The sequence below is a fragment of the Diabrotica virgifera genome, chromosome 9 (assembly GCF_917563875.1).
Source record: "Diabrotica virgifera virgifera chromosome 9, PGI_DIABVI_V3a".
Taxonomy (NCBI): domain Eukaryota; kingdom Metazoa; phylum Arthropoda; class Insecta; order Coleoptera; family Chrysomelidae; genus Diabrotica; species Diabrotica virgifera.
In genome coordinates, this window is record NC_065451.1 from 163495398 (window position 1) to 163516215 (window position 20818).

The 20818-nt window shown below is 33.1% G+C and overlaps 1 protein-coding gene across 2 annotated transcripts in view; it reads left to right on the forward strand.

Moving 5' to 3' along the window:
* The window catches only part of LOC114337596 (iodotyrosine deiodinase 1), a 46465-nt gene that overhangs the window by 19184 nt on the left and 6463 nt on the right, over nt 1-20818 (forward strand). The window contains exons 2-4 of one of the 2 annotated variants that reach the window (XM_050661067.1): nt 11754-11791; nt 17536-17778; nt 20232-20548. In XM_050661067.1, coding sequence (XP_050517024.1) covers nt 11788-11791; nt 17536-17778; nt 20232-20548 — 564 coding nt within the window. In that variant the 5' untranslated portion in view covers nt 11754-11787. The remainder of the gene's footprint in view (nt 1-11753; nt 11792-17535; nt 17779-20231; nt 20549-20818) is intronic. The other variant, XM_050661066.1, reaches the window with a different exon arrangement.

A 20818-nucleotide genomic window follows, 5' to 3' on the forward strand; every position in this document is an offset into this window, starting at 1 on the left:
ATTCTTATTGTGTGAAAAGGGCAAATGCGTCAAAACTATCGCACGAAAAAACCCTCGCACGTTCAAAATTCTTATAATATGAAACAGCCCTAATGGTTGGGTGAAAAAACCCACGTCATGAACAAAGTTTTAATGTCTTTTTAACGTTTGACTGGCTGTTTTTCATGTTTTTTGTTTTCCTGCGCCGTAGTTGCACACTGCGGACAACAACTTAAGCATTTTATATGTTGTAATACACTTAGATAGAATTATAATGTTCAACATGATGCTCACGCATACGACTTTACGTAGTGGTACTTCTTTTTATATACATTGACGTATGTTAAAAAACTTCATGTATTTAGGCATATTTTTCTTATGAGATTCCATTTCGTTAGTAGCATTACCTCCGATGATGACAATTTTGTCGAAATCGCGTAGAGAAGGATACAATAGTTATTTTCCTAACTAGTGCGGAAAGTGATACTTTCACGCACGAGACTGCCGGTGACCCGAACGACGCGATAGCGGAGTTCGGGCAAGCAGTTGAGTGCGGGGAAGACACTTTCCGCATGAGTTAAGAACAATATTTTTTCTAGGGCCGTTCGTTTGGAAAAAAAGCCACAAAAAATAGAGTTACATATATCAATTTTTATTTAGAAGTTAAAATACACAAATTAATTCTTTGACAAGGTTGTCAAAACCAAACTTTCAATATAATGGGTTACCACGACGACGATATTGGTTTATGACGACGATTCAAAACCATTGTAATTGTTTATTGATCTGACTTTTAAATATTATATCAAAATAATTTTATTTCATCGAATTATATCAGTAGTAATTGCACAAGAGCTCTAAAATTCTATATTAATTTTAGAGATCGAGTGCAATTTGTTGCGATTATTTCATGAATAAAACTGTTCAAAACCAAAATTTTATTTTAATTTATTTATGTAAGTAAAAAATTAGTACAATTAAACACACAGTTGTTATAAATATTTCACGGTTGAAAGTCATCACTTTTATAATTTTTAAAACATTAATTGTCATTAATGTCACTAAATATATTTTTTCGTAGCACCGAAGGGCATCTGACGTAATATACTTGACGACGGGAAATTATCAAAAATTATCAATTTAATTTAGATTTCTGTAGCTTTCTATTGGTTAGAATCTCCTATGAATGAAATAATCGCGCTAATTTCATTAAAACATGCACACAATAAGATAAATTTGAAATAAATTAGTAAATAATATCTAAATATTAGTTTATTGCATGTATTATAATATATCATAATGCCATATTACAAGGTATTTTACTTTCCCGCACGCCGTGCGGGAAAATTTACTTTCATGCACGCCGTGCGAGAAAGTGCAACTTTCGGAAACGAAATACGTGCGTGAAAGTGGCTCTTTTAGCACGGCCGTAGAAAAAATACTTTTACACACTTTAATTAATATACTTTTTTCGCTTCCTTTACACAAATACTCGGAGAGATTGAAGCAGATTTTGCTCGTGATAAGTAATATTTACAAACTATACGAGGATATGTTAAATTAATCGTGTACATGATTTTACTCTAGGGGCGGAAACCAGAGTGGGGGAAGAGGGTCGTTATAAGGGGTCAAAGTCGCGGTTTTTATTATTTTTTTGTGACGCTCATGATCGAGATAGTGTACCAAACTTTGAAAATAAGTTGGTAATAACGTAACTAAGTAAAATCTCCAGGGGCGGAACGCTGCGTGGCCGACAAAAGGGGGGATCAGGTGTGAATATAAAAATTATAAAGGGTTTTTTGTGACATTCGTGATCGTTATAGTGCACCAAAATTTGGGAATACGTAACCCATGACATCAATAAGTAAAATCTCCAGAGGCGGTAACCAGAGCAGGGGACGAGGGTAGTTATTAGGGGTCAAAGTCGCCGTTTTTATTATTTGTTTATGAGCATAACGCAAAAATTTTGCATATTTACTCTTGTCGGCCCCTGAAGATTTTAGTTAGTTACGTCATGATCTACTTTATCCCAAATATTTTGGTGCACTATCTCGATCAGGAACGCCACAAAAAAACCCTTTATAATTTTTATATTCACCCCTGCCCTCACCTTTTGGCCTCCACGTAGCGTTGCGCCCCTGAAGATTTTGCTTAGATAAGTCATGATCTACTAATTCCCAAATTTTGGTGCACTATCTCGATCACGAACGTCACAAAAAACTCCCTTGTAATTTTTATATTCACCCCTGCCCCCACCCCTTTGTCGGCCACGCAGCGTTCCGCCCCTGGAGATTTTACTTAGTTACGTCATGATCTATACTTATTCCCAAATTTTGGTGTACTATCTCGATCATGAGCGTCAAAAAAAAAATAATATAAACAGCGACTTTGACCCCTTATAACTACCGTCGTCACCCACTTTGGTTTCCGCCCGTTGGGGAAAGTCATGTACACAACTAATTCAACATATCCCCGTATAATTTGTCCATATTACTTATCACGAGCAAAATCCGTTCCCAGCTCTTAGACTAAAATTAAAAATTCGCCTTTTTCTAAAACAATATTTAATTTTTACATATTTTACGTTAATAACACAATTTGGCAACATCCAAAATCATTACAAAATTAAACGAGTAGGTCAAGTATTTCTAGCTTATCTTTGTATATAAATGTCATCGGAGTAAATTCTAGTTTTTGTAAAAATAACTTCCTTTTGTTACCGAATTCAATGTTTCTTTATCTAATCGTAATACAAAAATAATATCTCTCGCAATTTTTGCAACCGGTTGTAAGGTAAACAGAATAATGTAAAACACAAATTACTATTCCCTACTTGTAATTGTGTGAATAATTGGTCAACTTTTTATTTTTATAGTTTTCAATGTCTGTTCTAATTAAATCCAGAGGAGACAAATCTTTTGACCGAAGGGGCCACCCGCTGCTACCTCTCCTTCCAATCCAATGCCGTCGAAAATTTTGATCTAAATGTTGACAAACAAGTAAAGCATATTGCCTAATAATAAGTTATTAAAAAATCAGATGATCTTTATCACAATTTTGATCATTTTCTGTCATATAAGTTAAGGCAGAATTTAAACACTGTCAGTGGTGAAAAAATACAAATTTTTTTAAAAATATATAAACATTTTCAATTTCTTTGCAACACGAAAATGCAGCAGCTGCATAATACTCTGGTTAAATCGGAGAGTGCAGGAAGAGTCTATACCGGTTTCGGAGGTCTTTTCCCCATCATCAGCAGTCCCATATCCTCTTCTCTCCGATTTCTCCACGTATCACACTTTGGGCCCTTCCCCATGAGGAAGAAAAGACCTCCGAAACCGGTATAGACTTTTCCTGCACTCTCCGATTTAATCAGAGTATTATGCAGATGCTGCATTTAAAATTTTTTCGTGTTGCAAAGAAATTGAAAATAATATACATTTTTAATATACAATAATATACATTTTTAATTCATTTACTCTTTTGTAGGAGTATTAAGGAATATTTCTTGTTGGAACTTTTACCACGCTGAGCAGATGAGTTGTGAATAATTTAAAATTCTCTCATCTTAATTTCCTCGGCATCCTGTATGATTTAAAAATTTTGAAAATCTCAGAAGGTGTAACCAAAGAAAATATTTCACGTGTTGTCAATCTGGTGGTATGGGAACGATATTTATTGTCGTTTTCTGTGCTATTTCGATTGATAACATACTTTACAAAATTTTTTCTTTAAAAGTTAAATAAAAAAATATGAAAAAAAAGTTTTTAGGAAACGCTTTTCTTTAGTTCCGGGTGACTAAAATTATAAATATTAAAAAATCAACTAAAAAGCAAAAAATAAAAAAAATTGAAAAATCCAACACATTCGTCAAAGAAAAGCGTGGGGCGTCTTCATCGAATAAACGGTTTTCGCCCCACGCTTTTCTTTAACGAATGTGTTGTATTTTTTAAATTTTTTTTATTTTTTGCTTTTTAGTTGATTTTTTAATATTTATAATTTTAGTCACCCGGAACTAAAGAAAAGCGTTTCCTAAAAACTTTTTTTCATATTTTTTTATTTTTTACTTTTTAGTCTTACACTTTTCAAACATTAAAATATATCGTCATGATTATTAAAATATGTATATAAAACATATGATATACAAACATAAAAAGTAGTCGGAATCTGCAAAAAATTTGAAACTTCATTGTTTATTTGTGAAGAATAACGTAAACAATTAACGTAAAAAGTGAAATTATGTATAGTTTATATCATTAGCTACAATCCGTAAAAATTTCAAATTTCTAGATTGTAAAAAACAAGAGAATTTAAGCATTTTCCATTAAAATCGTTTTTTTTTTAAACAATTATTAAACATAAACAAATTTTTTTTATTGACTATTCGTGTATTGTTCCCGCGAATGCATATGTCTGCAAATTTTCATTCATTTGCATTGATGAAAAGGCAGGCAAATTGGCCTCTAAAGATTTGGCGCAAACTATTGAACTAAAGAAAAGCGTTTAAAAAAAGAAGAATGTGTGTAAATTAATAAATTTAAATTAAAATACATTTTACTGCTGTCATAAACCAGACAAAAATGTTTATATCACAAATAATCATTGCCTTTCGCTTAAATTGAATGTTAAAACTTCCAAGAGTCAGGTGGCTGGCGGGAGCTGGCTTGAATATTTAATTTAATCGAAAAGCAATGTTTATTTCTGTAATACACATTTTTTCTGTTTACGGGCAACTGTAAAACGTATTTTGAGTTAAATAAATTACATACATTCTTCTTTTTGTCAAATAATTTAATTAAAAAATTATTTTTGGACACCCTGTATAAATAATTATATAAATTTTTACATTACTGAATAAAGAATTGAATTGCCTTTCAAATGAGCTATCGCATGTCCCCTACTCTCATTTAAAAAAATCATCGATTACGTCATCGCGCCCAGATGGATGACGTCACTAGTATGACATATATGCCAAAATATCGTAATTTCAAAATAAAAATCGACCTCTTTCGAGATTTTTCCTTAAAGTCGCCTTTTACGAAATAACGAATTTATTCCTTTCATTTGCATCGTACTGTATAAACAAACATATGAGTGTTCAAAATTTAAAACTTTATTGTTTATTTATGACGCATAACGTAAAAAATTAACGTAAAAAGTGAAATTATGTATAGGTTATATCATTAGCTACAATCCGTAAAAGTTTCAAGTTTCTACATTGTAAAAAGCAAGAGAATTTAGGCATTTTTCCATTAAAATTGTTTTTTTTTATTTAAACAATTAATAAACATAAACAAAAATTTTTTGTTGTCTATTCGTGTATTGTTCCCGCGAATGCATATTTCTGCAAATTTTCATTCATTTGAATGGAAGAAAAGGTAGTCAAATTAACATCCAAAAATTTGACGCAATCTTTTTACTTTTTTTTTTTACTTAGTCCTAAGCCTTTCTACCTTTAGGTGTAAGGCTGGTGGAGTTGAGTTTGGCATTGTAGTCTCCATGCTTTCCGATCTTGCGCTAGGTTTCTTGCACTTTCCAATGTCAATCCCTTCTTCTCGACTTCTTTCCTGATTTCATCTACCCACATAACTCTTGGTCTCCCTCTTTTGTTTTTCCCCTGCACTCTCGTTTCGAACACTCGTTTTGTTAGCCTCTCGTTCGACATTCTACACACGTGCCCGAACCATCTAAGTTGTCCTTCTACTATTTTTTCATTGATTGGTTCTAGTTTTAGGTTTTGTCTAATTGTTTCGTTTCGTATTTTGTCTGTCCTTTTTCTGTTTGCTATTTTCCTCAGGAACCTCATTTCCATAGCATTGACTCTGGATTTTTGTCTCCCCGTCAACGTCCATGTCTCGCTGCTATACATGATTGTTGGTCTAACTACTGATTTAACGACTGCCGTTTTTACTTTTTCCGGTATCCCTTTTTTCCCAAAAAATGTTGTTTTCATAGTGTTAAATAAGCTTCCTGTTCGTCCCATTCTCTCGTTTATTTCCATGTCTTGTTTACCATTTGATTCGATTATTACTCCTAGGTATTTAAAATATTCCACTTGCTCTAGTTGTTTCCCGTCTAATTCTATTGCGTGTGTCTTCCTCGTATTTGAAATTATCATTGTTTTTGTTTTCTCTGTATTAATTTTCATATTTATGTTTGATAGTTCTTCTTCTAGGATTTCAAGATTGTTCTGTAAGTCTTCTCTGTTTTCTGCTATCAATACCATGTCGTCTGCAAATAGTAGCTCCGATAGTTGAGTCTGTTTCATTTGCCAGTATCCTAATGTTAGTTTTCTCATTCTTCTCTTGGCTTTCTTTATCGCTTCATCCAGTACCACTGAGAATAGCAGTGGACTCAGCACGCATCCCTGTTTGACGCCTTGACTTGTAGAAAATTCTCTGGATTCCTCGTTATTGGTTCTTACTGTATTTGTATTATTTTTGTACATATCCTTTATTACTTCTATTATGTGTCTGTCGACTCCCCTTTCTGTTAGTGTCTTCCAAACGTCCTTTCTTCGGATTCTGTCAAACGCCTTTTCCAGGTCAATGAAGCACATATGTATCTCTCTATTTTTCTTGATTACCTTCTCACTTACTTGTCTTAATGTGAATATTAGGTCTTGCGTGCTTCTGTCCTTCCTGAATCCACACTGTGTGTCTTCCATAGTTGTTTCTATTTGTGTTTTTATTCTTGTCTCTAGTATTCTTGCTAATACCTTCCCAGGGATACTTGATATGGTGATACCTCGGTAATTATTACAGTTTCTCTTGTCTCCCTTTTTGTGTATTGGTAATATAATGTCTTTCTTCCAGTCCTTTGGTAATTCTGCTCTATTTATGCTATCATTCATTAGTTCTTTCATGCTATCCATTCCCTCTGTCCCCATGAATTTTATCATTTCCGGGGTGATATGATCCTTGCCTGGTGCTTTGCCCAGTTTTACTCTTTCTATTGCTTTCTCTAATTCCTCTCTTGTTATGGATTCCACTTGTTGTTCTTCATTCCTTTCTTGTATCTCCCCTATGTTGTCCTTGTCTACATGAGTTAGCTCTTTGAAATGTTCTCTCCATCTTTCCATTATTTGTTTTTCTTCTGTTAGTACGTTTCCATTCTTGTCTTTTATATTCGGCATCGTGTACTCTTTCTTTTGTCTGAGTTGTTTTAATGCGCCGTAGAAGAGTTTTTGGTTTTCCCTATAATTTTTTGTCATTTTTTGTCCAAATATCTCCCATGACCTTTCCTTTCCTGCTTTCACCGCTATTTTAACCTCTTTCCTTTTTTCTTTATATGCTTCGTAATCTTCCGGGTGTTTTGTGCTTAGGTATCTTTTCCATTTGTCTTTTTTGTTCTTTATTTTCTCTCGTATTTCTTCCGTCCACCATTCTGTTCTCCTCATGTTAGTGTTTGCTATTTTTGCTTTCCCGCAAGTTTCCTCAGCTGCTTTGATTATGCTGGTTTTTAGATATTCCCATTTTTTTTCTATATTTGTATTTTTTGCCCTACCTTTCAAAGTATTATCTAATTTTTCTTGGAATTTCTTCTTATATATTTCCTCTTTTAATTTGTAACTTTTTATTTTTTCATTTACTACCTTTCTTCTCTTTTCTTCTTTTTCCTCTGTTGTTCTCATTCTCATTATTACTAGATGGTGGTCACTGCCAATCTCCGAGCCTCTTTTCACTTTCGTATCCTGTACTCTTTTCCATTTGTTGCTGCTTACCAAAAAGTAATCTATGATTGATTTTTCGTTTCTGCTGTCTTGTACTCTCGTGTATTTGTGTACTTCTTTATGTTTAAATTTTGTATTTGTTATAACTAGTTTATTCTCCATACATATTTCTATTATTCTTTCACCATTTCTGTTTAGCATTTCTTCTCCTTCTTTTCCCATGCACTCCTCTATTCCGCTGTTGTTGTTTCCGACTCTACCATTTAGATCTCCCATTACAATTATGTTTTCTTCCCCATTATCAATTTGCATTTGGAGCTCCTCGAAAAATTTATCTTTCTCTTCCTTTCTTGCATCTTCATTTACTCCGTAGGCTGTTATTATTGTCCATATTTCTTCGTCCATCAGTTTAATTTTCACCGATAATATTCTCTGGTTAACATATGTTTCTTCTATAACGTGTTGTAGTCTATTCGGTGCAATTATTATCCCGACTCCTTCTTTTGCTCTCTCTTTTGTATCCGCTCCTACCCAAAGTAACCAATATCCTTTGTGTATTTTCTTAAGACCTTTTCCTTTCATCTTCGTTTCTGTTATTCCTAGTATTTCTATTTTTTGTCTTATCATATCTTCTACCAGTTCTTCCTCTTTTCCATTGATGCTTCTCACATTCCATGTTCCCATTTTTATCTCTCCTTTTTTCTGCAATCTAGCTTTCCCCTTTTTCCTATTTTCATCCTTGTTTACCTTTGCATCATCTTTTTCTCTATCGCTTTTCCCATTCATTGCCTTGGTTGTCATTGTTGTGGGTCCGGTCTCATTATTTTCTTTTAGTTTTTTGAAGTCCCTTCCCCGATATTTCTGTGAGTTAGTATAAGTTTCTCTTTATTATGGTCCCATTTCCACTCCTTTCCATTAATCTCCAGTTTCATATATCCTATCTTCGTAGTATTACCTTTGTCTTTTTCTTCTTTTGCCATTTTCCTAATTTTTGCTTGTATTTCCCTTTCCTTTCTTGTTAAATCTGATTCTATATACACCTTTTGTCCCTGTAGATTTTTCAGTTTTCCTTTGTTTTTTAGTACACTCATCTTATCCGTTAGGTTTTCCATTTCTGCTACAAACATTTGGTCGCCGATCTTCACCGCTCCTCTCAGTCTGACCTCTAATTTCAGATTTCTTCCTATGAAGTGTTCTACTGACTCCTTTACAGGCTTTCCGTCGGTAGCATCTAGTGTTAGGCCTTTTAATACTATATTATTTCTCCGTCTATCTTTTTCCAATTGTTCTATTCTATTGTTTGCCATTTTTAAACCTTCTTCCAATTTTTCGTTTTTTTCTTTCAGCTCCTTAATATATTCCATCGTTTCTTTTTGGTCTTTCCGTATGGTTCTTATTTCTGCCATCATTTCATCATTTTTCCACATAACTTCCCGCATCATTTTTATCATCTCTTCATTTGTGTCGTTGCTTTTATTCGGTGTTCGTCTCGTCAGGTTACTCTTTTCAAAATATAATTTATCTTCTTTATATTTTTTCTTCTTAGATTCTTCGTCGCCACTATCAGATAGTTCTTCATTCTTTCTATAGGTTTCCTTTCGGATTGTTCCTGTTCCGCCACTGGCCATTTTAAATTAAATGTTAACCTCAGCACTAATATAAATATTATTATTATACACTTAGAAGTTTATTTTTATTTCGCACAAGAACGCTTTTTAAGTTTAACGATTATCGATAACGATAGGTCTTTTAAAAAACCGGTGTTTTTATTGTGATAGGTTTCGAATTCGAAATTACCTTATCGCCAATACACCTGCCACACGACCTCTCGCCTCGCTTGCCAAACTCGAACTCCTGACGCAATCTATTGAACTAAATAAAAGCGTTTAAAAATCATCGATTACGTCATCGCGCCCAGAAGGATGACGTCACTAGTATGACATATATGCCAAAATATCGTAATTTAAAAATAAAATCGACCTCTTTCGGGATTTTTCCTTAACCCTGGATTGCTACACTTATTTTCTAAACTCAATCTGCTACATCGAGGTACAGTGGTACCCCAAATAAAATCGACCTAAAATATTTATATATGTATGTTTTAAGAACTTATGACAAAAACAATCTTAAGATAACATGCTAAGAATTTATTTTGTATACAAAAATATTTTATTATATTATTATTCACAAGTTTATTTTCATATTTTCTACACCCACTACTGCAAATTGGTGTAACTTACAAACAAGGTTGGGGTACAAGTGTACCCAGGTAGCATTCCAGGGTTCAAGTCGCCTTTTTACGAAATAACGAATTTATTCCTTTCACTTGCATCGTACTGTATAAACAAATATATGAGTGTTCAAAATTTAAAACTTTATTGTTTATTTATGACGCATAACGTAAACAATTAACGTAAAAAGTGAAATTATGTATAGGTTATATCATTAGCTACAATCCGTAAAAGTTTCAAGTTTCTACATTGTAAAAAACAAGAGAATTTAGGCCTTTTTCCATTAAAATCGTTTTTTTTTTATTTAAACAATTAATAAACATAAACAAAAATTTTTTGTTGTCTATTCGTGTATTGTCACCGCGAATGCATATGTCTGCAAATTTTCATTCATTTGCATGGAAGAAAAGGTAGTCAAATTAACATCCAAAGATTTGACGCAATCTATTGAACTAAATAAAAGCGTTTAAAAATATCGAAATTTATCAAAAAAAACATAAAAGACAGAATATTAAGAGACTCCACAAAAAATACCCAACCATCTGGATGGACGAAACACGCGTTATCCGTACCACAAACAAAATGTTTAATGTATTTTTTGTCGAATCTCAATGTTCTCTCTAAGATGTTTTTTTGAAACTTTCGAAGTTTTTTAACTTTTGAAGAAAAACTTTTGTATTTTTTCACCAATGGTATTTCACCAAAAAGATCTTTTTTCTGTTATTTTATTTCAATAGTTTATTAAAATTTCTTCTCTGTTTCAATTAATAAAGCAATTTGCCTCTTTTTACTTTCAATTAACTTTCAACTGAGTCTATTATTTTCACTTAAATTTTTTTAACCGACTCCACAACTAACCCTTTGATTTCTTTATTTTCCTCTCTGCTTTGATTTTCAGTTTCAGGTACCTACATTGATGTTAACTAAATCACATCATATAATATGACTGCTAATACAATCATTTAGTTGATTTTTTGACTGTTTCTTCCTGTGTACGACCACTGCTTCTGGCATAGGAACATCTAGGTTCAAAGATCTTAACAATTAGGTTACAATTTCATAACAAGAGTTAACATCAATTTCAGATATTATCTCTTTTTCATCCAAATGTTGTCAGTCTTACACTCATCAACACATAAATAAATATAAATCTTTTAACAAAAATATAAATAAAACTTTAAAACCGTTACATAAAAAAATTAAATATATCTAAGACATCAATTTTTATTCCATTTCACAAACAAAATAGCAAATACAGATTTGTTGACTGTCTCTCGCCACTTTTCTCCCTACCCTCAAGAACTTGCCCATATACTTGTTAACCTATACAATATTTTCTGTTCATCCAATCAAATCCCCATTATCATAATTTAAGCAATAAATCATGTTATTGAATACTATAGAAAGAACCCCTTGTAGCGGTATGTAAGTACAACACGTTAACATTGCATAATCACAGACTGCATACATTTGCATGTGTTTGCGGGCATAAGACCGTTTGTTACTGCCAGTATGTGTGCAAACATATGTATTTGCCTGTGGTCTTAATTTATGTAATTGTTAAATATTGGCTTGATCTTATGGATCTTTTTGGTATCTTTTTATAACCAGACATTGTTCTAAATCTGGTTTTTATTTGTAGCATTTAGTATACTAGTAACCGTTGATCTGAAGATGCTCTGCATATTATAGAGAGCGAAACCGGTTATCGGAAGTTAACAATAAATGATTGCGAGTACGTCTGTGTTTTACTTCATTCGCTATTGTTTTAATTGTCTGAGATGAAATTGACATAAACCAAAAAGCATCTTTTGGTCCTAAAATATCACTTGGCAGCTTTATATTTATAAAATATGTATTTTTCCTTACAGGTCCTTTATTGTGCCAAAAAAAGAGCAGAAATTAATGGGTGAGGTTTTTGCATGAGTGATAAAGCGATAATATAATTATCCTTGCATATTCTTGCTCTGTTAATATAAATAATTGTATATAATTTTCTAACATAAAATAATTTGAAACGATACCTAAATATCGAATAAACATTATTAGATTATAAGGTGTATTAATTATTGTACATAATAGTTTATTCAGCAACACTACTAGTTCAGAGAAATAAGGAAAAAAAAATATCCTGTTGGTGACACAACCCTCTCCAGGCCAAAATCATTTTTTTTTAGTAGTATGGACATCTATATTAATAACCTAAATGTTTCCTGCAGCCGATTTTGATGATATACATAGTTATAAACAAATGAAGATCAAAAAACGGTAAATTTTCGCTTTTTTCGTCTATAACCAAAAAGTTAATATTTTAAACGAATTTGAGAGTGAGAAACTCATAAATCGTATAAAAAAACTTCAATATGGCGTTCGCTGAATATGTCTATCCCTATTGGTTGCTTAAAAAATTGCAAAATAAATCATAAATTTTGAGTTTTTATAAATATTCATAACTTATGTAAAAATTAACTTTGGATATATATAATAATAATAATTTGGATAATATAATAAGAATGTTCTTATTACACGGAATGCTGAGACTTCTGGTGCTTAAATCATACCCTAAATTTCAAAGCAATTGGTCAAATAGTTAAAAAGTATTTAATTTGTTTATCCCAAATTTATTTTTTTTTGCAACGCTATATGTCAGAAAATGATGAAGTTACACTAATACTTTGGATAGTTTGTGAAAGAAGATTTATACTATTAATTAAATTAAAAATAAATGACAAAAATTAATTCTAAATACTGCAAAATTATTGTGCAAAAACATGTGAATTAAAAAAAGGGGGCTAACTTCGTCCCTAATTGTCCTAGGACAATTGTTTTTCTTTCTAAATGTGTATAAAAATTTAGGCTTTCCAAATATGAAAAAATAATTTTTCTACGGGTAATGGTTAAAAAGTTATTGTAATTGTTTATAAGTAAGCAAGAAATCGACGTGTTTTTGCAAAATAATTTTATGCTGTTTAAAATTACTTTTTGTCATTTTTTTTAAATTAAGTCAATAGTATAAATGTTCTTCTTCCATAAACTGTCAGAAGTCTTATTGTCATAATTTTCTGACTTGTTGCAAAAGTGTTGCAAAAAAAATGAATTTGGGATAAACAAATTAAATAACTTTTAAACTATTTGACCAATTGCTTTGAAATTTAAAATATAATTTAAGCACCAGAAGTCTCAGCAATTCGTGTAATAAGAACGTTTTAAGTTAATTTTTACATAAGTTATGAATATTTATAAAAATTCAAAATTTATTATTTATTTTGCAATTTTCTAAGCAACCAATAAGGATAGACATGATTTATGAGTTTCTTACTCTCAAATTTGTTTAAAATGCTTAACTTTTTGATTATAGACGAAAAAAGCGAAAATTAACCGTTTTTTCATCTTCATTTGTTTATAAATATGTATATCATCAAAATCGGCTGCAGAAAACATAAAGGTTATTAATATTATAGATGTCCATACTACTCAAATAATTTGGTTTCGGCCTGGAGGGGGATGTGTCACGAGAAAAATCTTATTTCTCTGGACTATACATATTTAAACAAATTTATTCATAATTAACTAGTTATTGCATGTAGCTGCTTAATTCATATCGATAATTTTCGTTCTATAAGAATTTGATCACTTTCAGATTTTACCGGTTTGGTAGAATTTGGGTTATGTTGTGAAGTAACAGAAAAAAGTAGGACTTATTGCTGGATTACAATTTATTGATAATATAGTCGCGATAGTATATATTGTAGAATTATTTAAAAGCAGCTACCTTTGATTCCTTCTTGTTTATAATCAACGGGATGCCATTTTATTTGGGAAGCAGGTAGTTAATAGAATTTTCTTCTTCTTTTTGTGTAGACATGACTCTGTCTGTTTTTCAATGTGCCTCCAGTAACTTGTCATTCCATCTTTTTCGTGGTCTTCCCACTGATCGTCTTCCTATTGGGGAACCGTCTCTCGCCATCCTTACTATTCTGTCTGTTGTCATGCGGCTTATGTGGTCGTTCCATTCCACGCTTCTGTTTTTCACCCAGTTGTTAATGTTGTCCACCTTATATCTCCGTCATATATCTGCACTTCTAGCTCTATCCCATAGTGTCTTACCATCGATTCGCCCATCCATATGTCATCCATCCATTTTGGACCAAGGGTGTGGATTGTGGATGTTATGGCCATTCCCACTTAGAGTCAGTTTTTCGTTCTTGTCCCCAAAACTCCCAATAATTTTGAAAATTTAAGTCCAACCTTTGTGGCTTCTTATAGCACTAATCCTTACCTTTCCAGCGCATGCCAAATTTTGAAAATCGGTTATACCATTCAAAACTTACTGAGCTCAGAAATTTTATTCAATTTATATTTAAAAAGGGAAAATGTTTTTTTTTGTTTAACGTTTATTTTGCAATCTGTTACATCATACAATATCAATAAGCATACATGTTGATTGATAAATGTCGTGAGAGAGTTTCTCCAATGATCTACTCTCTGTAGCACTGTGACATTCTTACATTTATGTTAAAAAGGATAAAAATTTATAACTTTACATTATTACATTGATATCAAAAAAAACTATTACAATTTAAAATTATTTCATATGTACAAAATTGCTGTTAAAATAGTAGATCCAAAGATGTTCTTATTTTCAGGCTTCGTGTTTCCTCACTGTTGTAAAGAAGATTAATTGCCAGTGTGTTTGGATGTTGCTCTAAGGGAAAATGTTTGTGGGTATGTATGTATGTGTGTATTGTCACAGGCGCATTTTGAGAATTTCGTGGGTGGATCGTGTGACTAATGTTGAGGTTCTACGTAGAATAGGCAAGGAATGCGAGATTATTAACACAATCAAAGAGCGCAAACTAGAACAGCTTGGCCATGTTATGAGGAATGAACAGAGATATGGCTTGTTGCAACTCATTCTTCAAGGCAAGGTATTTGGAAAAAGCGGACCAGGGAGAAAAAGAATATCTTGGCTTCAAAACCTGAGAAAGTGGTTTAATACATCGACAACCGGACTATTCAGAATAGCAGCAAGCAAAGTTAGGATAGCCATGCTGATCGCCAACATCTGGAACGGATAGGCACCTTAAGAAGAGAAGAAGATGTATGTGTGTGGAAAAGTTACACCGATCTGATTTTTTTCTTTGTTTCAAGTGGGGGTCGATTCAGAACCGATGTAGTTTGTGACTTTTGACCACCCTCGCTGGTTTAGAATTCTAGTGCATTAGAATTTCACTTAGTTACGTCATGATCTACTTATTCCCAAATGTTGGTGCACTATCTCGATCATGAGCGTCACAAGAAAAATAATAAAAACCGCGACTTTGACCCTTTATAACTGCCCTCGTTCCCCGCTCTGGTTGCCGCCCCTGGATATTTTACTTAGCTACGTCATGATATACTTATTCCCAAATTTTGATGCATTATCTCGATCACGTACGTCACAAAAAACCCTTATAATTTTTTATATTGAACCCTGCCCCCAACCCTTTGTCCCCCACAAAGCATTCCGCCTCTGGAGATTTTACTTAGTTACGTCATGCCCTATTTATTCCCAAATTTTGGTGCAGTATCTCCATCATGAGCGTCACAAAAAATATATAAAAACCTCGACTTTTACCCCTTATCCCCCTCGTCCCCCACTCTGGTTTCCGCCCATTGGGGAAAGTCATGTACACAACTAATTCAACATAATATTCCCGTATAGTTTATCCATATTACTTATCACGAGCAAAATCCGCTTCCAGCTCTTGGACTATTACTTGCTTGAACATTTTATTTTGTATATACATATTATACAGTCTGTTCCAACGAAAATTTGCTTCCCCCCCCCCCCCAGAAATTCAGAAACCAAGTGTTTCTTCGAAATTTAAAAAAACACGTCAATTTATAATGGTAGGGGGAAGAAGGGGGGCACATCATTTGAAAGGTAGTTTTTTTCTCTATACGTCACTTTATTTTTTTTTATTTACGTAGTAAGTTTTTAATTTACGTAATACAAATGTAGTATAAATTAGTTAAATCCAAAATTGTCTCCAAAATTAAAAAAAATAAGAGGGTCGTGTAGAGAAAAAAAATTTTCAAATGATGTGCAACTCGACTACACTTGCTATTTAAAAAACTGAGGGGGCAGTAGGGCGTTACATTTGAGGGCATGAATTTTACATGAAAATTCGTCCCCCTTCCAATACAAATTGACGTGTTTTTTTTTAATTGTGAAGAAACTCTTGGTCCCTGAGTTTCTGGGGGCGGGGTAAAATTTTCGTTGGAACACACTGTATATTATATTTTAATTAATGTATCTTCTTCTTCTTCATGTAACATGTCTTTTCAGAACGTTGGTTACCATCATAGCTAGCCTAATTTTATTCACTGCCACCCTAAATACCATACCAATGTACACTGCCAATGTATCAATACCATACCAATCTCGCAAGTTATTCAACCAAGAGGGTCTTTTTCGTCCTGGACTGCGTTTGCCTACTATTTTTCGTTGCATAATATTTTGCAGCAACCTATATTTGGGACCTCTCATTACATGTCCGAAAAACTCCAGATTCCTCTGCTTGATGCTTTTTATTATCTCAGTAGTCTTGCTGAGACGTTCTAGTATTGTGGAGTTTCGAATCTTCTCCACCCAGGAAACCTTTAAAATTCTTCTATACATTTCGAAAGCCTCACAGCTATTTAAGTCTATTTTAATCACAGTCCAGGACTCGACACCATAAAGTAAGACCGAGAACTAGTGGTGTTGATTATATGTAGTTACTTTCGAGTATTCGTTACAAATCGTTACTTTTGTATAAAGTAATCATTTACAGTATTCGTTACTTTGATTACTATGATTACTTTTGTTACTTTTGTATTTGAGTACCGGTAATCATATCGAGAATCGTATTTCTCAGTAGGTAGGTTTGTATAGGTATTCCGATATAACAGCGACCTTCACTAATCTGTTTAAGGGATAAAAATGATTTGATTACTATGATTACTTTTGTTACTTTTGCATTTGAGTACCGGTAATCATATCTAGAATCGTATTTCTCAGTAGGTAGGTACATATTTTGTATAGGTATTCCGATATAATAACGACCTTCATGAAGTACGAAGTAATCAGAGTAATCAAAGTAATCAAAGTAGATACAATAGTCGTTACTCGCTCTAATACGATTGGTATGAAGTAACGAAGTAATCAGAGTAATCAAAGTAGATACAATAGTCGTTACTAGCTCTGATACGATTGGTACGAAGTAACGAAGTAATCAGAGTAATCAAAGTAACGGTTTGTCTCTCTGTATAGTAATCGTTACTTGCGGTATTCGTAAGTAACGAGTACTTTGTAACGAATAGTTACTTTTTCAACATCACTACCGAGAACACGTAGCAGCGAAGTAGGCGGATCCTCAATGGCAATTTTAGGTCTCTGTTACATAACACCTTGGACATCCTTCTAAAAGCGGCTCTGGCCTGCTCTATCCTAGATCTAATTTCTAAATTAATGTATGCTTAACAAATTAAACATGTATTCCACATTTTACCTTATCATGAATGTACTATTGGTTGCCTATCGTTAAAGACAATTTATTAAATTATTTGCTATATTCCTTTACTTTATATTTTTTATGTCAATATGTGATTATTTGTTATCAATTTTAGTTAATTCCCTTTCTTCGTCGTCGTCCACATCTTCCATTGACGAAGAAGATGAAGACCATTTGTTACCAGCCCTTCCCAAAGATCTAAACCACGTGCCCTTAGAATTCGTTAAGCTACCTGTTGACGAGTGTCTAACAAGATCTGAAGAGTTCTTTAAGCTAATGAATAAAAGAAGAACTGTGAGACATTTTAGCGACGAAACAGTTCCAGTAGAGATCATTCATAATATCATTAGGACTGCAGGTATATTATAAAGTAACAAATGTGTAACGTAATGTATGTAAGCTTAATGTAAAATAAAATTATAAATATCAAGTTCTAATCAAGATAAGAAATTAATAATATATACTATTCTTCTTCTTCTTCTTCTTCTTCTTCTTTTTCTTCTTCTTCTTCTTCTTCTTGTTCGTCTTCTTTCTTCTTCTTCTTCTTCTTCTTCTTTTTCTTCTTATACTTGTTGTAGATCTGTCGATCTATTAATTCCGACGTTGAACACTATGAAAGAAAGTATGACATATTCAATATACATAAAAAAGTAAAAGAACTTACAGGAACCCAAAGAAGACATCAAATAAGTTTGCTTAAGGAAAAAGACGGAAATATTATTATAGACTTGAAAGAAAAAATTAATAGATGGAGTGAATACATAAGAGAATTGTTTGAGGACAACAGAAATAACATTGTCCAGGTAAATGGTGAAACGGGACCTAAAATCCTAAAATGTGAAGTAGAAATGGTACTTAGAAATTCCAAAACTGGGAAGGCAAATGGACCCGATGAGGTTCCTACTGAATTACTAAAGCTCTTGAATGATGAATCAATAGGTATAATATTGCACTTATTTAACACAGTATACAATACTGGTATTATACCTCAAGTGTGGCTGCTGTCTATATTCGTTACACTGCCAAAGAAATCCAATGTAAAAGAATGTTCAGAACATTGAACAATATCTGTAATGAGCCATCTGCTAAGGTATTTCTAAAAATCATCCACACCTGAGTTTATCAAACGTTCGAGTCAGATATTAGTAATACACAGATGGGGTTCAGAAAAGGACTAGGTACTCGAGAAGCTTTCTTCGGTTTTAATGTTCTTACACAAAGATGCCTAGACGTTAATCAAGAAGTACATGCATGTTTTATCGATTTTAAAAAAGCGTTTGACAGAGTACGCCACGATAGGCTAAGAGACATTCTTGAAAGAAAAGACATAGATAATAAAGATCTGCGAATAATTCTCAACTTATATTGGAATCAGAAAGCTAACATCAAAATAGAAAATGAGATATCAAAAGCAATAGAAATACGTAGAGAACTACGACAGGGATGCATTTTGTCACCACTGCTATTTAATGTATATAGTGAAAGCATCTGCCAGGAAGCCCTTTTGCACGCAAATGAAGAAATCGTAATCAATGGAGAGGTTGTAAATAATATTCGATACGCGGACGACACTGTACTAGTTGCAAGAACAGTAGAAGAATTACAACGATTACTTACAAACATAAATATTGCTTGCAACAATTATGGCATAAACATTAATATCAAAAAAACCAAGTATATGGTCTTCAGTAAAATCATGACACAACCAGCACATATTAGTATAAACGGCATTCAAATTGAAAAAGTATCAAGTTACAAATACTTGGGAACTTTAATAAACGAAACTGGAGACCAAAACAATGAAATAAAAAGACGTATCGGAATTGCCAGGGCCACCTTCATAGAGATGAGAAAATTCTTCTGCAACAGAGATGTAAGCATCCCTCTACGATTAAGAATGCTAAGAGGCTACGTATTTAACACGCTATTATACGGTGTAGAGGCCTGGACTCTCAAACAGAACAACATAAAAAATATTGAATGTGTCGAGATGTGGTGCTACCGTTGAATGCTGAAGATAAGTTGGGTTGAGAGAATCATAAACCTTGAAGTAATACGAAGGATAGAAAGAGACCCAGAAATTTTGTTAACGATAAAACGAAGAACACTCGAGTATTTGGGTCACCTAATGAGAGGTCATAAATACGCATGCATTACTTCAAAATATAATGCAAGGAGAAATAGAAGGAAAACGGAATCCAGGCCGTAGAAGAATGTCATGGTTGCGGAATTTGAGAGAGTGGTTTGGCTGCACCACTAATGAACTTTCTAGGTCAGCTGTAAACAAGGTCAAGGCAGCCTTGATGATTTCCAATCTCCGATAGGAGTGGCACAAGAAGAAAAAGAAGCTGTTCTATGGGTTCCCCCCTACCACAAGCTTGCATCTAATTGGAGCTTTCGCAATAGTAATGCATTTTGTTTTATGCGTGGATATGTTCATGTTCAGTCGTCGACATGCTTGGTAGAATCGATAAAGTTGTCATTGTAAGTCATTGTCATCAGTATGGCCTGCATCCAATTGGACACTCATTATTATATCACTTCTTCTGTCACCTTTACAAGACGTTTCTTCCACTCGTTGTTCAAAATAATGCGTATTTCATTTCTGTCATGACCGTTTGAGCTACTGTATATTAACTTGCATCCATCTCCAAGATATCTCGACTTATTGCCTTTCCAACGAGTTTCTTGTACACAAAGTACACCAATCCTTCTCTTCTGCATGAAATCGACGAGCTCTCGTTCTTTACCTGTCATACGACGTTGAGCGTTGCAATACTCAATTATATTATAAACCATTTATTATTTTAGGAACAGCTCCTAGTGGTGCCCACACTGAACCGTGGACTTACGTCGTAGTGAGCAATCCTGAAATAAAACAAAAAATTAGAGAGATAGTCGAAGCCGAAGAGGAATTGAACTATAATAAGCGAATGGGAAAGGTGTGGACTACTGATTTAAAACCTTTCAAAACGAACTGGTTGAAAGAGTATCTCACAGAAGCCCCTCATCTCATTTTAGTTTTTAAGCAACTATACAGTTTTAGACCAGATGGGAAGAAGAAGATGCACTATTACAATGAACAGAGCGTTTCGTTAGCTACGGGAATTTTATTGGCAGCTATACATGTAAGTAACTTTTGATTAGTCACGCACTTAAGATACTTTTACAAATTGTACAAAACCGAGTATTCCTTCTGTGCAAAAGTAGAATGGGTAATAAGTAATTTGGATTTAGAGATGGTCTATATAATAACAATAATTATTGTTCTCGAAATTTTTATTATTCATTAATATAAACAAAGATGAAATTAGAAAACAAATTAATCGTTTTTTCATTTGAAGATGTATTTTTTTTTTAATTTTAGCTCTCCTCCCCTGGAGATTTTATTTAGATAT